This window comes from Salvelinus fontinalis, chromosome 33 (genome assembly GCF_029448725.1).
Source record: "Salvelinus fontinalis isolate EN_2023a chromosome 33, ASM2944872v1, whole genome shotgun sequence".
In the NCBI taxonomy this organism is placed as follows: Eukaryota; Metazoa; Chordata; class Actinopteri; order Salmoniformes; family Salmonidae; genus Salvelinus; species Salvelinus fontinalis.
In genome coordinates, this window is record NC_074697.1 from 32,162,713 (window position 1) to 32,177,271 (window position 14,559).

General features: G+C 41.2%; 2 protein-coding genes across 12 annotated transcripts in view; both read left to right on the top strand.

Annotated features, from left to right (window-relative positions):
• LOC129832045 (elastin-like) overlaps positions 1 to 7,671 on the top strand; it is a 93,390-nt gene extending 85,719 nt beyond the window's left edge. For all 10 annotated transcript variants that reach the window (XM_055895761.1, XM_055895762.1, XM_055895763.1 and 7 more), the window contains 6 exons: positions 209 to 280; positions 825 to 866; positions 1,783 to 1,875; positions 4,383 to 4,427; positions 5,879 to 5,947; positions 6,096 to 7,671. In XM_055895761.1, coding sequence (XP_055751736.1) covers positions 209 to 280; positions 825 to 866; positions 1,783 to 1,875; positions 4,383 to 4,427; positions 5,879 to 5,947; positions 6,096 to 6,145 — 371 coding nt within the window. In that variant the 3' untranslated portion in view covers positions 6,146 to 7,671. The remainder of the gene's footprint in view (positions 1 to 208; positions 281 to 824; positions 867 to 1,782; positions 1,876 to 4,382; positions 4,428 to 5,878; positions 5,948 to 6,095) is intronic.
• A 236-nt stretch (positions 7,672 to 7,907) lies between these two features.
• Positions 7,908 to 14,559, top strand: part of LOC129832046 (LIM domain kinase 1-like) — an 84,202-nt gene continuing 77,550 nt past the window's right edge. The window contains exon 1 of one of the 2 annotated variants that reach the window (XM_055895773.1): positions 7,908 to 8,201. In XM_055895773.1, the coding sequence (XP_055751748.1) occupies positions 8,144 to 8,201 (58 nt within the window). In that variant the 5' untranslated portion in view covers positions 7,908 to 8,143. The remainder of the gene's footprint in view (positions 8,202 to 14,559) is intronic. The other variant, XM_055895771.1, reaches the window with a different exon arrangement.

Consider the following 14,559-nt stretch of genomic DNA (forward strand, 5'->3'; position numbering starts at 1 on the left):
CTTGCTAAAACTATAGTTTGTTAACAAGACATTTGTGGAGTGGTTGAAAAACGAGTTTCAATGACTCCAACCTAAGTGTATGTAAACTTCCGACTTCAATTGTACCTAGTGTGTGAAATTTCAACCATGTTCTTGGTGGAGGACTAGTCTCACCCACTAGAGGCCTGGCATGAGGCTATTGGAGAACTAATCCAGTCTCATGTTTCAGGTGCGAGGTATCCTGCTGGTGTTGGTCTGGGAGCAGGGGCAGGAGCAGGTCAAAAAGCACCCAAACCCCCAGGTAAAAACCCTGACACATAACGCCCAGCTTTGTACTAATACTCTTACACGTTTTACACTTACTTTTCCAATCTACCACATATGAACAACATAACATAGTAATGTTATCTTTATTTTGGAGTAGAGTTATCGTAAAAGTAGTAAGAAATGTTGATCATTGAGTCATATCAACGCCAGACACTGAATCTCCCAGGGTACAGTACTGTAGGGCAAGACATAGAAGAAACAAGTGGATACTCCCAATGGAGACTCCCAGTGGAGACTGATTACCGTCAGAGGCAGAGTTAGTTTGTAACGGTTTTTGCAACATCAAAGTGTGACGGTTTAGAGATAGCAGCACAGACCTCTGGAGAGTCGTTCTATTCTGCCCATAACGGTACTGCGTGAGCTCTGCCAGGGGAAGTAGGATTCCATCATTGTATACAAGATGTTCCTGCCTACAGCGTAGCCATATTCAACAGCAGGCCTGGGTTCAAGTAGTATTTAAAAATCGTTCAACTATATCTCAACTCTTCAGTAATGCTCCACTCTCTCCTGTTCAATAGGTTATGGTAACCTGGGTGCTGGTGGTGCTGGTTATAATCCAGGTGAGACTGACTGTCCTGCTGTACTTTCTGTAGTTTACTGTAGTTTCTGTAGTTTATTGTAGTTTACTGTAGTTAACTGTGAGGTTTCATCCTCATGTTCAGAAACTGGTAAAAATGCACACACATAGGTAGCAGGATAGTGTCACCTCACTAAGACTCACTGTCAAAAAACTGTGATGAAAAGACTTCTCTGACAAGTCAGGCATCGCAAGACTAGCATGGCACATGTCATGTCTTCATATGGTTAGGATTATGTTAACACATTGGCAGGGTTTTGACTATGTTCAGGATTATACTTGGAAGTGTATCACTAAGGTTGTGGAACTTTCAGCATCCCCTCCTCTCCTCCTCTCCCTCGCTGTTTGGGATGAGTGTTATCACGCTGGTCCAGCAGTGGAGAGACTGCTCTCTGCCTCAGGCCCCACGGATACTGACTAGTCAATGCCTGCAGGCTATTATCCACCAACCATTGGTCAAATATTCCCTGACACAGAGAGCAGACCACCCCACAGTACAACATATTGCCTGTTTCACATGCTGTCACATATTGTACAACTTTGCTAATACTGTATGCAAATGTTGTTACCCAAGGAGAATTCAGCACCATTAGGCTTTTGATTAATACTATAGCTAAATAGTTTGAATAAACACACTGGCCTGGTAAATTTGCATGCACAATGCATATGACCTGATACTATCTCTCAGTTCATACTGCATGTTGTAATTTGACTGGTTGTGTTCTGGGCTTGGCCATTGATTGTTGAGGAAAAAGCCATGCTTAAGTTAAGTCTGAGACCAAAGCTGCAGTAGGGTATGTAACCCTATCTAAACGTAGACTAGTATATGCAATGTATACAGTATATGTAGTGTTGTTGTGTGTTGTTGTTTGTTCATTTTTGCTGTGTTACCCTTGCAGGAGCTGGTGCGGTCCCAGGTTACGGAGGTGGCTACCCACAACAACGGGGCTACCCACAGCAAGGTGGCGGCTACCCACAGCAAGCCTACCCGGGTAACGTGTATAACCGCTCTATGTGTTAATCAGATGCACTGTGTGTACAGTATGTGTACATAAAGATGGGGTTGTTGTTGTTACAGTATCTCTAATGTATAGCGTGTGGGGGGGGGGGGGGGGGGGGGTGGATGATGGTACTTTTCCATAAAGGTTATTTCCTCTCAGGAGCATGTTTTGTATTGTGAACCCCAAGGACCACCGTGAACACTGACTGTGCCATTTATCAGTGGCAACTACCACAGAGACAACAGCACAGAGCCATTTATCATCTAGAGAGACAAAGGGAAAAGGGGAAAAACAGCTTTTAGCTGTTATAGCTTTTTATAGAGAATGGGATGTTGTGACCCAGGGACTATAAAGATAAAAGTACAACAAAAAGAGCTTGTGGTGTGAACCAAATTTGATAGATGTGTTGGATTTATTGTATATATTCATGTTTGTTCATCTTTACAATCCAGTGAAGATAGTGGACGCAAGGCATTCACTATGAGTTCCCTTCTGTAAGCATGCCCCAATCATTCACTATGAGTTCCCTTCTGTAAGCATGCCCCAATCATTCACTATGAGTTCCCTTCTGTAAGCATGCCCCAATCATTCACTATGAGTTCCCCTTTGTAAGCATGCCCCAATCATTCACTTTGAGTTCCCCTCTGTAAGCATGCCCCAATCATTCACTTACAGTAAATGTAGAAAAGCGTCGGTTGGCCGTAAGTTTAGACTTCTGACAGACTTGACATAATTTTGCAAAACTGAGTTAAATACTAAGAAATAGTCGCCAATAGTTATTTCAAGGTCAAATAGGCTAGCCCCTCAACAGAACCATTAAGAGAATAGCTGTCAATTAAACCTGACCTATTATCCTGACCACATATGCCTACTGGCAACAGGGGTTTGAGCCTTGTCTCAGCCACCCTCTGTCTATGGCCCTACTATCTGTCTCCCTCTCTACATTTCCAGCTGAACTGTAAATACAAAATATAAAAGCAAAAAAGCAAAAATTCAAGCTGACTCAGAGCGCTGTTGGCTCTTTCACTGGCCATGATTACCCCCTGTTTCTGCCTGGATCAGGAGGTGGACTAAAACTGAATTGTCGACAGACAAGTAACTCAGAACGACAGACAGCCCTCAGGCCTGTTGCTTTCCTATTAGAGCTAACCAGAGACAGAGAGAAGGGAACTGATCTAGAGACAATTGAAAGGAACAGCCAACTTCCCCCTACCTGGTTTAGTTTCCCCTCATTAAATGAATTGAGGGGGAACATTGGGTGCTCTGAGCACTTAATTGGTTATGAAAATAATCATCATTGTTTTTTGATTGAGGTGGTGTTGGGAATGTTGGTCCCTCTCTCTCTGTCTCTCTCTCTCTCTCTCTTAGCGTAGTCCCTAGTTGCTAATTACTCTCACTTTTACTGTAGGTTCTGTGAATTCGATAGCTACTCTGACCATGCAAATCGGGTATTAATGTTTTACTACCATGGTGCAAATATTGCCCACACACAGATAACATCAAACACTCCTGGTAACCTCCTCAATTTGCAGGTTAAAATGTAAAAGTCCCAATTCCTATTATTACTGATGATATAGAGTTACCTTGAATTGTCCATGACTTTTGTCTGGCAACATGATGATGATGTCTAGCATTATATTTGAAATGAACCAAATCTCTATTGGTAGCTTTTTTCTTTTAACATATAAATACCGTTCATTTCCAATTTATTACATTTGACATGATTAAAAATAATAATTTAATTCAGGATGTCTCAATGGTGTGACCACCCTTGGGAATAATTCATTGGTTTTTGGATGACTTAATGAGCTCTGCTGCATATTCCTGTCTAGTCTGAAATGCAGACTGTTTACTGACAAAACAGATACAGATGATGAATGTTATTTTTGGCATCAGTGAACGCTTAACCTTGCAGTGTGCTTGTTTACTATATATCTATACATTTTTTACTATTTGTTTACAAAGACAGTAATAAGACCAAAACATTATATTTTGCTATTGCAGTATTAGTAAAAGCATGTGGTTGTTACTCTATCAGATAATGCTCAACCATAATCGTACTCTCTTGAAAAGTTTCTACATTTTGTCTCACATAAATTTCAAAGCACGTCATCATTACATGGGGGAAATCCCCTTGTGATTATGTGATGTCTGCTGTTTCCTAATCAGATTGAACGTGTGCTTATGACTATACCTGTTTTGACTGAGAAAGTCCTGAGAAATCACCCATACTGATCATTCTAGTTCATGACGCACCAAAACACGGGCACTTTCCATTGGTTATCTATCTGACCAAGTGTGTTTTGGTTGTGTTGTGTGTTCCAATGAAGAAAGTGTCTTCAGCGCTCTCACTCTCTATCTAAAAACTCTGATCAAAGTTCTTCAAGATTCTACTACATTGTGCTGTTTTAAACATGAAACACCCATAGCAAAAATCATTTCATTCCTTCCAAACTCCAAATCATTTTTCTTAAATGTAAACGTTGTCTGTTTACTAGGAGCATACGGAGCAGGCCAGACGGCACCACTGACTCCTCAACAAGGTACTGGTGTCTTCCTTCTTTCGCCTCTTGAAAAGTAACTGTCGTCCTACTCAGCCAAACCTTACACAACACAGCCAGTGAAGGGGGGAAGATTTGCTTGAAATAATCCGATTTTCTCTTACACCTGGTACATTTCCTATTTTATTATAATCAGTCAGTTTTTAGCGGAGGATGACATCATGTAAGATTATTTGGATGAGATTAGAATGAGAGGATGGGGGGGGGGGGGTGATAGAACAGTGAGTTCTTGTCAGTGCAGATGGTGTACCAACCAGTGTCTAGTGGAGTCTGATAATCTGAATTTTCCTGAGCACGGGGAAGATTACTGACGGTGGGATTATGTTTCAAAAAGCAAGGCAGGTTTTTCTCAGCTAGTTTAATAAAACCTATGACAGGTCAGGATTTAGATGATTTGATGTGCTACTCCAGTAGTGCTGTGCTGATATTGCGTGGAAATCTTTGGGATATTAACCTAAAATAAATTCACAACAGTCACTGTCAGTCTGTTTCTGTAGTGCTGCGCCAGAGGAGACTGGTGGGAAGAGCTATAGGAAGATGGGCTCATTGTAATGGCTGGAATGGAATATATATGGAACGGAGTGTTTGATACCATTCCATGCATTCCATTACAGTATTTGCAATGAGCCCATCCTCCTATAGCTCCTCCCACCAGCCTTCTCTGTCAGCGCATATGTTTGCTCGGAGCATACAACTGTATACTGGCACTGCCAGGGGAGAAATTACCCAGCATGTGTTCTTGACTAATTGGAATCCACTTTTTCAGCTATATATTAGCTCTTATTACTTTTAGTAGATAGTCATAAGACTTACACTCACATGGGTTTTTATATAACTATTTAAAACTTTCACATATTTACACTTATCACAAGAATGGTCTAAATGTCTAATCTACATTATGCCAAAACATGTGCTATTGCCAATTATCTGTGCTAATACAGTATCACAAATTACTTACTTGTTATCAATGTAGGCCCCTTTATGGTGCATAGATGAAGTAGTATTCACATTATATTACACACATACCGCTCACACCTCTGAGTACAGCCTGCAACCTACTGTAGGATACCTACAGTTCAAATCAATACATTTGTAATAGCTGAGCATGATTCATTAACACTATTGATTTGCAGCATCTGTTGCAGTCGCAACACAAGTGAATATCAATAGCCCCTCTGTATCTAGCATATGTGGACAGCCAACCTGTTAGTGTTTGTTGTTAGCCAACCTGTTAGCGTATGCTAACTGACTCACCAGGCTTGCTGGGGCTCTTGGCTGCAGTGGTCAAGCAACAGATGTCCATAAAGTTTACCCATCTGTGCAGTGTGGTTAGGAAAACACATTAGAGTTGCTCAGGATATTACTTGCCAACACTGTAAAAAAAAAAAGAAGTTAATCACAAGTGTTTTTGTGGTCACTAACTTTTTTCGCAGCCAAAGCAGCCAAGTATGGCCCACTCCAGAGCTTCCTTGGTGGAGCAGGAGGAGGAGGCTACAGACCAGGTATGATAAAACACACACACATCCTCTGGCATGTGACCAAAATAATTCATAAATCTGGTTCCGAACCAAGTAGAAATGCATGAATCCAAACCGTCTTTCAAATGCATGCATTTAAAATATCCTCTCTTCCAATGTGTTTTCTGAACAGGAGGAGTTGCTGCTGGATGCCAAAGCAAATACTGTGGAAGGCGGAAGTAGAGGATGTTCTTGAGAAGAAGTTGAATTTCAAGAAACAATGGTGCTACTGCATTATCTAGAATGTACATTTTATATGCACAAAATCCCCCATTACAGTATGTAAAGATATGTTGTACTTTATTTGATATTTTTTATACAAACCCACCGACCCAGACTTTTGCACACATTTGATGTGACTTAGTGTTATTGATTGTGCCTTTATCGTTACAGTGGTCATGGTGCTCATCATCTCTTACTGACATGCCTGCGATGCTCCCCTTTTAGTAGCTATACTCAGTAGTTGTGTGTGCATGCATGTGTGTGGGCGTGTTTGCGTGGATGTGTGCCTATGTGGCTGTGTGTACGTGTGCGCTTGCACGTGTTGCCATAGATGTGTGCGTGTTTGGGTAGATAGGAGAATGTGAAAGATTCTCCAGCTATAGAAGCACCAGTTCAGTAACTGTACATCCCTCTACTGCAGTATCCCCATGTGCTTAGTGTCTGTGTGTACCAAAGTTGGAAATCTTCACATACTGACAAGTCAAACTAAGGGTTGAGCTTCAAGAGGTATGGTTGGTAAAGTGCTGATAAACTTTGGCCATGTATCAGAACTGCCTCCTCTGGCATTCTATCATCTCTGCTGCTATTTATAGCCCTGGGTGAAATAGCAGTATCATAGCGGGTGTGTGTGGGCACAGGTTTCACAGTCCATCTGCCATCAGTAACTATTTTAAGTGCCATGGTTTAAGTAGCCTATCTTCAGCCTTCTTGCCTTGATTTCCGCCAAACTTGTGAAGTATGAAGAGCAGGTTTTGCTCTGAATGTGGGAAAGCTGATGACAATCAATCCAAAGGTGTTCAAAAGATTTTTAGGTGATCTTTAGTGATATTCATATCATACATTGTGTCGGTTTGTACCAATCCTTTGAAATGCGGTGTGTTTTGTTTCTTAAATGATTTGTATGTTTTTAGTTTTTAGAAATGCGGGTTTTACAAAAATGTAAAAGTAAAACTGAAATCCTTTCGATACTGCTCTGGCATGTATGACATGTATGACATGAACATTTTGTTTTCTTAATTATGTATTATTTTTCTGGTGTCCAAGATTAAGTGCCTAGAATGTTATGCATATCTGGAATCATTCTAGTTTCACATGCAGTTATAGTTTAATTTATGCAAATTGTCTCTCATTATTCAAGTTTCAAATGTTTCTGGTCAATAAAGTAGACTATCTCCAGATTTATGTAATCTAGAATAAGGCAACTAACTGTATGTTGTAGTAATAGCCCTAGGTTAACATGACTCTCACTTGCTTCAGTTCTTGTAGCCTACTCGTGGTGCTTTTTATGAACTGTGTGAGACGCTCCTGTCAGGGGCCGCTGCACTGTGCCGTGGGATAGTGTTCATCTGATTTAAACAGAGAAAAAATAAGGAATTATGGGGTTTTGCACTTTTTAATTTTCATCGCACATTTGACTTGTGCCCACCAATACCGGCCTTTTATTTGCTTCAGTAAAAAAACGAAATAAATATGTTTTAATGAATACACATTTGTGCCCAGGCATCAGCGTTTTTCCTTATGCACCAACACTGCACCAACATATCAAAATGAATCAATGGCTCAAATGTTATTCAAGAACTTTAAAATGGCAGAAGGTAGGCTAGTCTTTTAATGCAACTAGCCTATTCCAGCCTGCTCTCATAGACTAGATGATATAGCTCCTATTTCTGTGATGGGTGCACTGCGCATCCCTTCCTCTCTCTGCCCTCAGTTGCTTTTGCTGCGCAGACAAAAATTCCAGGGATTGTTGTCGGTTGGCCAACCCATAGCTTCCTCTCTCCTCCCTGAATGTTTTAATTCGCCCATCCTCTCTTCTTCGAATGAATCGCAGAATATCTTTCGAAGTAGTGTCAAGCTGTAAGGGGCGTCCAGCGGGCTCCATATACACACACAACACTACTAGACCGGTTATCTGTTCATCAGAGGCAGGCTCTCATAGAGCTCCGAGTCGGAGAGTGAATGAGGTTGATGCTGTTCTGTTGTAACTGGAAGGACGAACGTATGGGAGAGGAGGAAGGTGAGTTCAAATTTTCGATACGCAGTTTTTCTCTGGAACGACGATAGCCGGTGTCATGAAACGTGTCAGGGCGGGAGATGTTATTAGAGCTAGTGTAGTGAATCCTTCATCGCCCGATAACAGATGCTACACTGAATTCATAATAAACAACACAATATATACATTGTTTTATGGTGTTTTTGGAGGGTGAGCTTGATGACATGTATTCTTTGAGAATGATCAATAAAGAATGTCCTTGTTTTTCTGCAATAACACAAGTAGGTAGTCGTTCTATTTTATTTCCGAGTAACCCGCTGCATAATGATAACACGGCCGGGATGGTGTTTAGAAGTATAATAATTTGGGTATTACAACTGTTAATGTTTTGGTTAGTTCAATCTAATGAAATACAAATGACATGGGACAGTGAAACCACAGCACTGCTCTGACCCACAACAACACAACTTCAAAACTGATAGTTACACTTTCTTTGAAATAATCAATACCCTTTCTTGGCATTCCATTCTTGTGAATCCATGACTTCGTTTACCCTAGTTGCAATGTAACTAGTTCCACTGATACTTTAGCTAGCTCACTAGCCTATATTGTGGAAGTTGAATATACAAAATAATATAGCATACAATATAACATTTATGAAAAAGGACAGGTAGGAAACTTGTCTATGACAAGTAGCCTAGTAATATCAATAGGATAGGGTGCCTAAATATCAGATTGGACAATGTTGTTACTGGGTCCTCACAGGAGGGGTGACCAGAAATTCCTTTGCAAGATCTGGTTTCCATAGTAAGATCAACTGGAGCATTAAACTGCTCTTCCACTAATTGTCAAAGTAATGCCACTAGAAGGGTGTACAATTACTAGTAGGCATATTCCTACTAATGCAGATTCACTTAACAGGTTGTTGAAATCAGATTTTGTTCAGAGATGAAAATGGTCTTGCACTTGGGTCTTGCATTGTGTGACACTGACACGCAGCATTAGGCCTGATAACCAACAATGATGAGACAGCCTACAGGGAGGAGGTGATGGCCCTGGGAGTGTGCTGCCAGGAAAATAACCTCACACTCAATGTCAACAAAACAAAGGAGCAGATCGTGGACTTCAGGAAACAGCAGAAGGAGCACCCCCCTATCTACATTGACGCAACAGTGCCTCTTCAACATCAGGAGGCTGAAGAAATTTGTTTTGGCACCTAAAACCCACACAAACTTTTACAGATGTACAATTGAGAGCATCCTGTCGTGCTGTATCACCGCCTGGTATGGCAATTGCACCGCCCGCAACCGCAGGGCTCACCAGAGGGTGGTACGGTCTGCCCAAAGCATCACCGGGGGCAAACTACCTGCCCTCCAGGACACCTACAGCATCCAATGTCACAGGAAGGCCAAAAAGATCATCAAGGAAAACAACCACCCGAGCCACTGGCTGTTCACCCCGCTATCATCCAGATGGCGAGGTCAGTACAAGTGCATCAAATCCGGGACCGCGAGACTAAAAAACAGCTTCAATTTAAGGCCATCAGACTGTTAAATGGCCATCACTAGCACCTTAGAGGCTGCTGCCCTATATACTTAGACTTGAAATCACTGCCCACTTTAATAATGGAACACTAGTCACTTTAATAATGTTTACATATTTTGCATTACTCATCTCATATGTATATACTGTATTCTACTCTCATGCTGCTCCGACATTGCTCATTCAAATATTTATATATTCTTAATTCCATTCCTTTACTTTTAGTTTGTGTGTAATGTTGTGAAATTGTTAGATATTACTGCACTGTTGGAGCTAGAAACACAAGCATTTCGCTAGACCCGCAATAACATCTGCTAAACATGTGTATGTGACCAATAACATTCAATTTGATTTGATTACAGAATGTTTAGCTCATATCAGTGTGAATGACTGCACCCGAACTATATGCATAATATTTGTGTGTGTGTGTGCATGCACGTGCGTGCGTGCCTGCCTGCCTGCGTCTATGTGAGTTGTGACAGAGACAGGGCATCTGACTAGTGCTGCTGACTCCATGTGTCTGTGTATCAGTTTGTGATGGACTGGAGTCTGGCCCTCTTGAGACGCAACACCAGCGGTCGTCAGGGAAAGCAGATCTGTCAGAGAGAGGCTGGGAGAGGGCCATTAGTGCAGAGTAGATGTGTTGGCCAATACAATCAATACAACTACTCCAGCGCTGACTTCCTAATATTGAACCACTGCAGGGGAAGGGACCTATTGCCCAGCAAATATCTTGGGTGTGTCCCAAATGGCACCCTATCCCATTTATAGTGCACTATAAGTTGAATATACATAATACTGTCAATGACTTAGGGGAGGCAAATTATATAGCCTACACTATAACATTTGTGAAAAAGAAAAGATCGACCAGATATTTCGCTGCAAGATCCGGTTTCCATTGTAAGATCAGCTGGAGCATTGAACTGCTCTTCCACTAACTGCCAAAGTAATGCCATTTAGAAGGTTGTACAATTACGGTAGTCACTCGAATGCATTTCAATTAACAGGTGTGCCTTGTTAAAAGGTAATTTGTGTAATATATTTCCTTAATGCATTTGATACAATCAGTTGTGTTGTAACAAGGTAGGGGTGGTATACAGAAGATAGCCCTATTTGGTGAAAGACCAAGTCCATATTATTGCAACAACAGCTCAAATAAGCAAAGAGAAACAACAGTCCATCATTACTTTAAGACATGAAGGTCAGTCAATCCGGAACATTTCAAGAACTTTGAAAGTTACATTGAGGGCAGTCGTACAAACCATCAAGCGCTATAATGAAACTGGCTTTCATGAGCACCACCACAGGAAAGGAAGACCCAGAGTTACCTCTGCTGCAGACGATAAGTTCATTAGAGTTACCAGCCTCAGAAATTGCAGGACAAATAAATGCTTCACAGAGTTCAAGTAACAGACACATCTCAACATCAACTGTTCAGAGGAGACTGTGTGAATCAGGCCTTCATGGTCAAATTGCTACACAGAAACCACTACTAAAGGACACCAATAATAAGAAGAGACTTGCTTGGGCCAAAAAACACGGGCAATGGACATTAGAAAGGTGGAAATCTGTCCTTTGGTCTGATGAGTCCAAATTTGAGATTTTTGGTTCCAACCGCCGTGTCTTAGTGAGAAAAATTTCACAATTCTTTACCTAGGCAGTTTTACATATTTTAAGAGGTGAAAGGATGATCTCCGCATGTGTGGTTCCCACCGTGAAGCATGGAGGAGATGGTGTGGGGGTGCTTTGCTGGTGACACTGTCAGTGATTTATTTATAATTCAAGGCACACTTAACCAGCATGGCTACCACAGCATTCTGCAGTGATACCCCATCCCATCTGGTTTGCGCTTAGTGGAACAATAATTTGTTTTTCAACAGAACAATGACCCAACACACCTCCAGGCTGTGTAAGGGCTATTTGACGAAAAAGGAGACTGATGGAGTGCTGCATCAGATGACATGGCATCCACAATCCCCCGACCTCAACCCAATTGAGATGGTTTGGGATGAGTTGGACCGCAGAGTGAAGGAAAAGCAGCCAACAAGTGTTCGGCATATGTGGGAACTCCTTCAAGACTGTTGGAAAAGCATTCCAGGTGAAGCTGGTTGAGAGAATACCAAGAGTGTGCCAAGCTGTCATCAAGGCAAAGGGTGGCTACTTTGAAGAATCTCAAATATAAAATATATTTTGATTTGTTTAACACTTTATTGGTTACTACATGATTCCATATGTGTTATTTTATAGTTTTGATGTCTTCACTATTATTCTACAATGCAGACAATAGTAAAAATAAAGAACAACATTTGAATGAGTAGGTGTGTCCAAATGTTTAACTGGTACTGTATATAACAAAGTTGTCATTACTCATTGTGTATTTATTATTACTTTTCTATTATTTTGTAATTTTCTTTCTCTCTGCATTTTTGGGAAGGACCCGTAAGTAATTATTTCACTGTTATTCTACACCTGTTGTTTACAAAGCATGTGACAAATAAAATTACCCCCAAGATGCTAACCGCTCACTATTACCAATAACGGGAGGTTAGCATATCATGGTGGTATGACTTATTACTTGTTAAACAAAATCTCTTTCTCTAAGCAATTATATTATTATAAAAGAACACGATTTCCCAAGTTGTTTGTTTTTTAAAATATAGCTCAGTTTTTTTTAATTCTATACAGTCACTATTGGTCATCTTTGTCAATGTCATCAATAATTTCTGACCCCACTGTATCTAGGTGTACGTCCCAAATGGCACCCTATTCCCTTTATAGAGCACTCGTTTTGTCCAGGGCCCATAGAACTCTGGTCAAAGTAGTGCAGTATATAGGGAAGTGTTTCCCAACCCTGGTCCTCGAGCACAACAGTACACCTTTTCATTGTAGCCATGGACAAACACACCTCATTGAGGCGTTGATGATTAGTTGACAAGTTGAATCAGATGTGCTCGTCCAGGGTTACAATAAAAATGTGTACTGTTGAGGGTACTGGAGCACCAGGTTTGGGAAACACTGATATAGGGAATAGGGCCCATAGGTCTCTGGTCAAATGTAGTGCACTACATAGGTAATAGGGTGCCATTTGTGATGAAGCCAATAACTTTTTAAGGGCTGCCAAGACCTCTGGAATAAGGTTGGATGGACTCACTGAACCCTAAAAGGCAGTGACAAGTGACATTGACAAATGTAAAACGAGGAAACCGATTTATGAAGATCCGAGCACTTTGTGGCAGCTTTCTGGCTCTTGCTTGCTGTTCTCTCTCTCTCGTCTCGCTCTGTCAATATTTATCTCTCTCTGACTCCCTCTCACTCCTTTGCTTTCTCCCCCCTCTCTCTCGGATGAAACTTTTCATTGCTCACATATGAACATAATCTTATGTTGTGGTTCATCTTATTCATCCTCTACAAATAAATAGTCATTTTTTTCTGACACCATGTTCCTGTGTGATTACCACATCCACACTTTTCTCATTCTGGATTTACAGGGGTGAAAACAAATGCTCTTGTGATCATTCTAAACACACACACACATACCTACATCCTCCCACAAGTAAAAGCAGCGTAGAATACATTGTGGTTCTTCTGCGTTAATGCACCGCTCCAAAGCTCTGCTTCTAAGAACTGTAGTAAAAGAAAAAAAGCCACATTTGCATGCCCCTGGAAATATCCCACATTTCTAACACTCAGCTTATCTAAAATGAGGATAATTTCCCTCCATTATGAAATTGGGTGATTTTGTGCCTTGAAGCTACTGAGGGTCATTTGATAAACTATTTTTAGCTGTCTAACTGGTGCTATGGTTTAGTTTGTATAGAAAGTATGTGTCATTTGGCGTCAACAGTAATCTTACTTTATTACGTTTGTCTGGCAGTGACATGTGCATTGAAAAAATACAATTAAGTTAACCAGAAATAGAGTTGAAGACTTGCTTTTGAGTACTTGTCAGGCTTTTTAAAGCATTTTCCACTGAAACAGAGCTATCAATCCTTGATCAATAATATATTGACATACTCCATCACCAGTAGTGATAAGTATTCAGACCCCTCGATTCTTTTCACATTTTGTTACATTACAGCCTTATTCTAGAATGGAATAAATAGTTTTCCCCCCTCATCATTCTACACACAATACCCCATAATGACAAAGCAAAAACAGGTTTACATTTTTTGTGTGCAAATATATAAAAACTGAAATATCACATTTACATAAGTATTCAGACCCTTTACTCAGTACTTTGTTGAAGCACCTTTGGCAGCGATTACAGCCTTGAGTTTTCTTGGGTATGACGCTACAAGCTTGGCACATCTGTATTTGGGGAGTTTCTCCCATTTTCTCTGCACATCCTCTCAAGCTCTGTCAGGTTGGATGGGGAACGTTGCTGCACAGCTATTTTCAGCTCTCTCCAGAGATGTTCGATCAGGTTCAAGTCTGGGCTCTGGCTGGGCCACTCAAGGACATTCAGAGACTTGTCCAGAAGCCAACCCATGCGTTGTCTTGGCTGTGTGCTTAGAGTCATTGTCCTGTTGGAAGGTGAACCTTCACCCCAGTCTGAGGTCCTGAGCGCTCTGGAGCAGGTTTTCATCAAGGATCTCTCTGTACTTTGCTCTGTTCATCTTTCCCTCGATTCTGACTAGTTTCACAGTCCCTGCCCCTGAAAAACATCCCCACAGCATGATGCTGCCACCATCATGCATCACCGTAGGGATGGTGCCAGGCGTCCTCCAGACTTGGTATTCAGGCCAAAGAGTTCAATCTTAGTTTTATCAGACCAGAGAATCTGGTTTCTCATGGTCTGAGAGTCCTTTAGGTGCCTTTTGTTAAACTCCAAGCGGGCTGT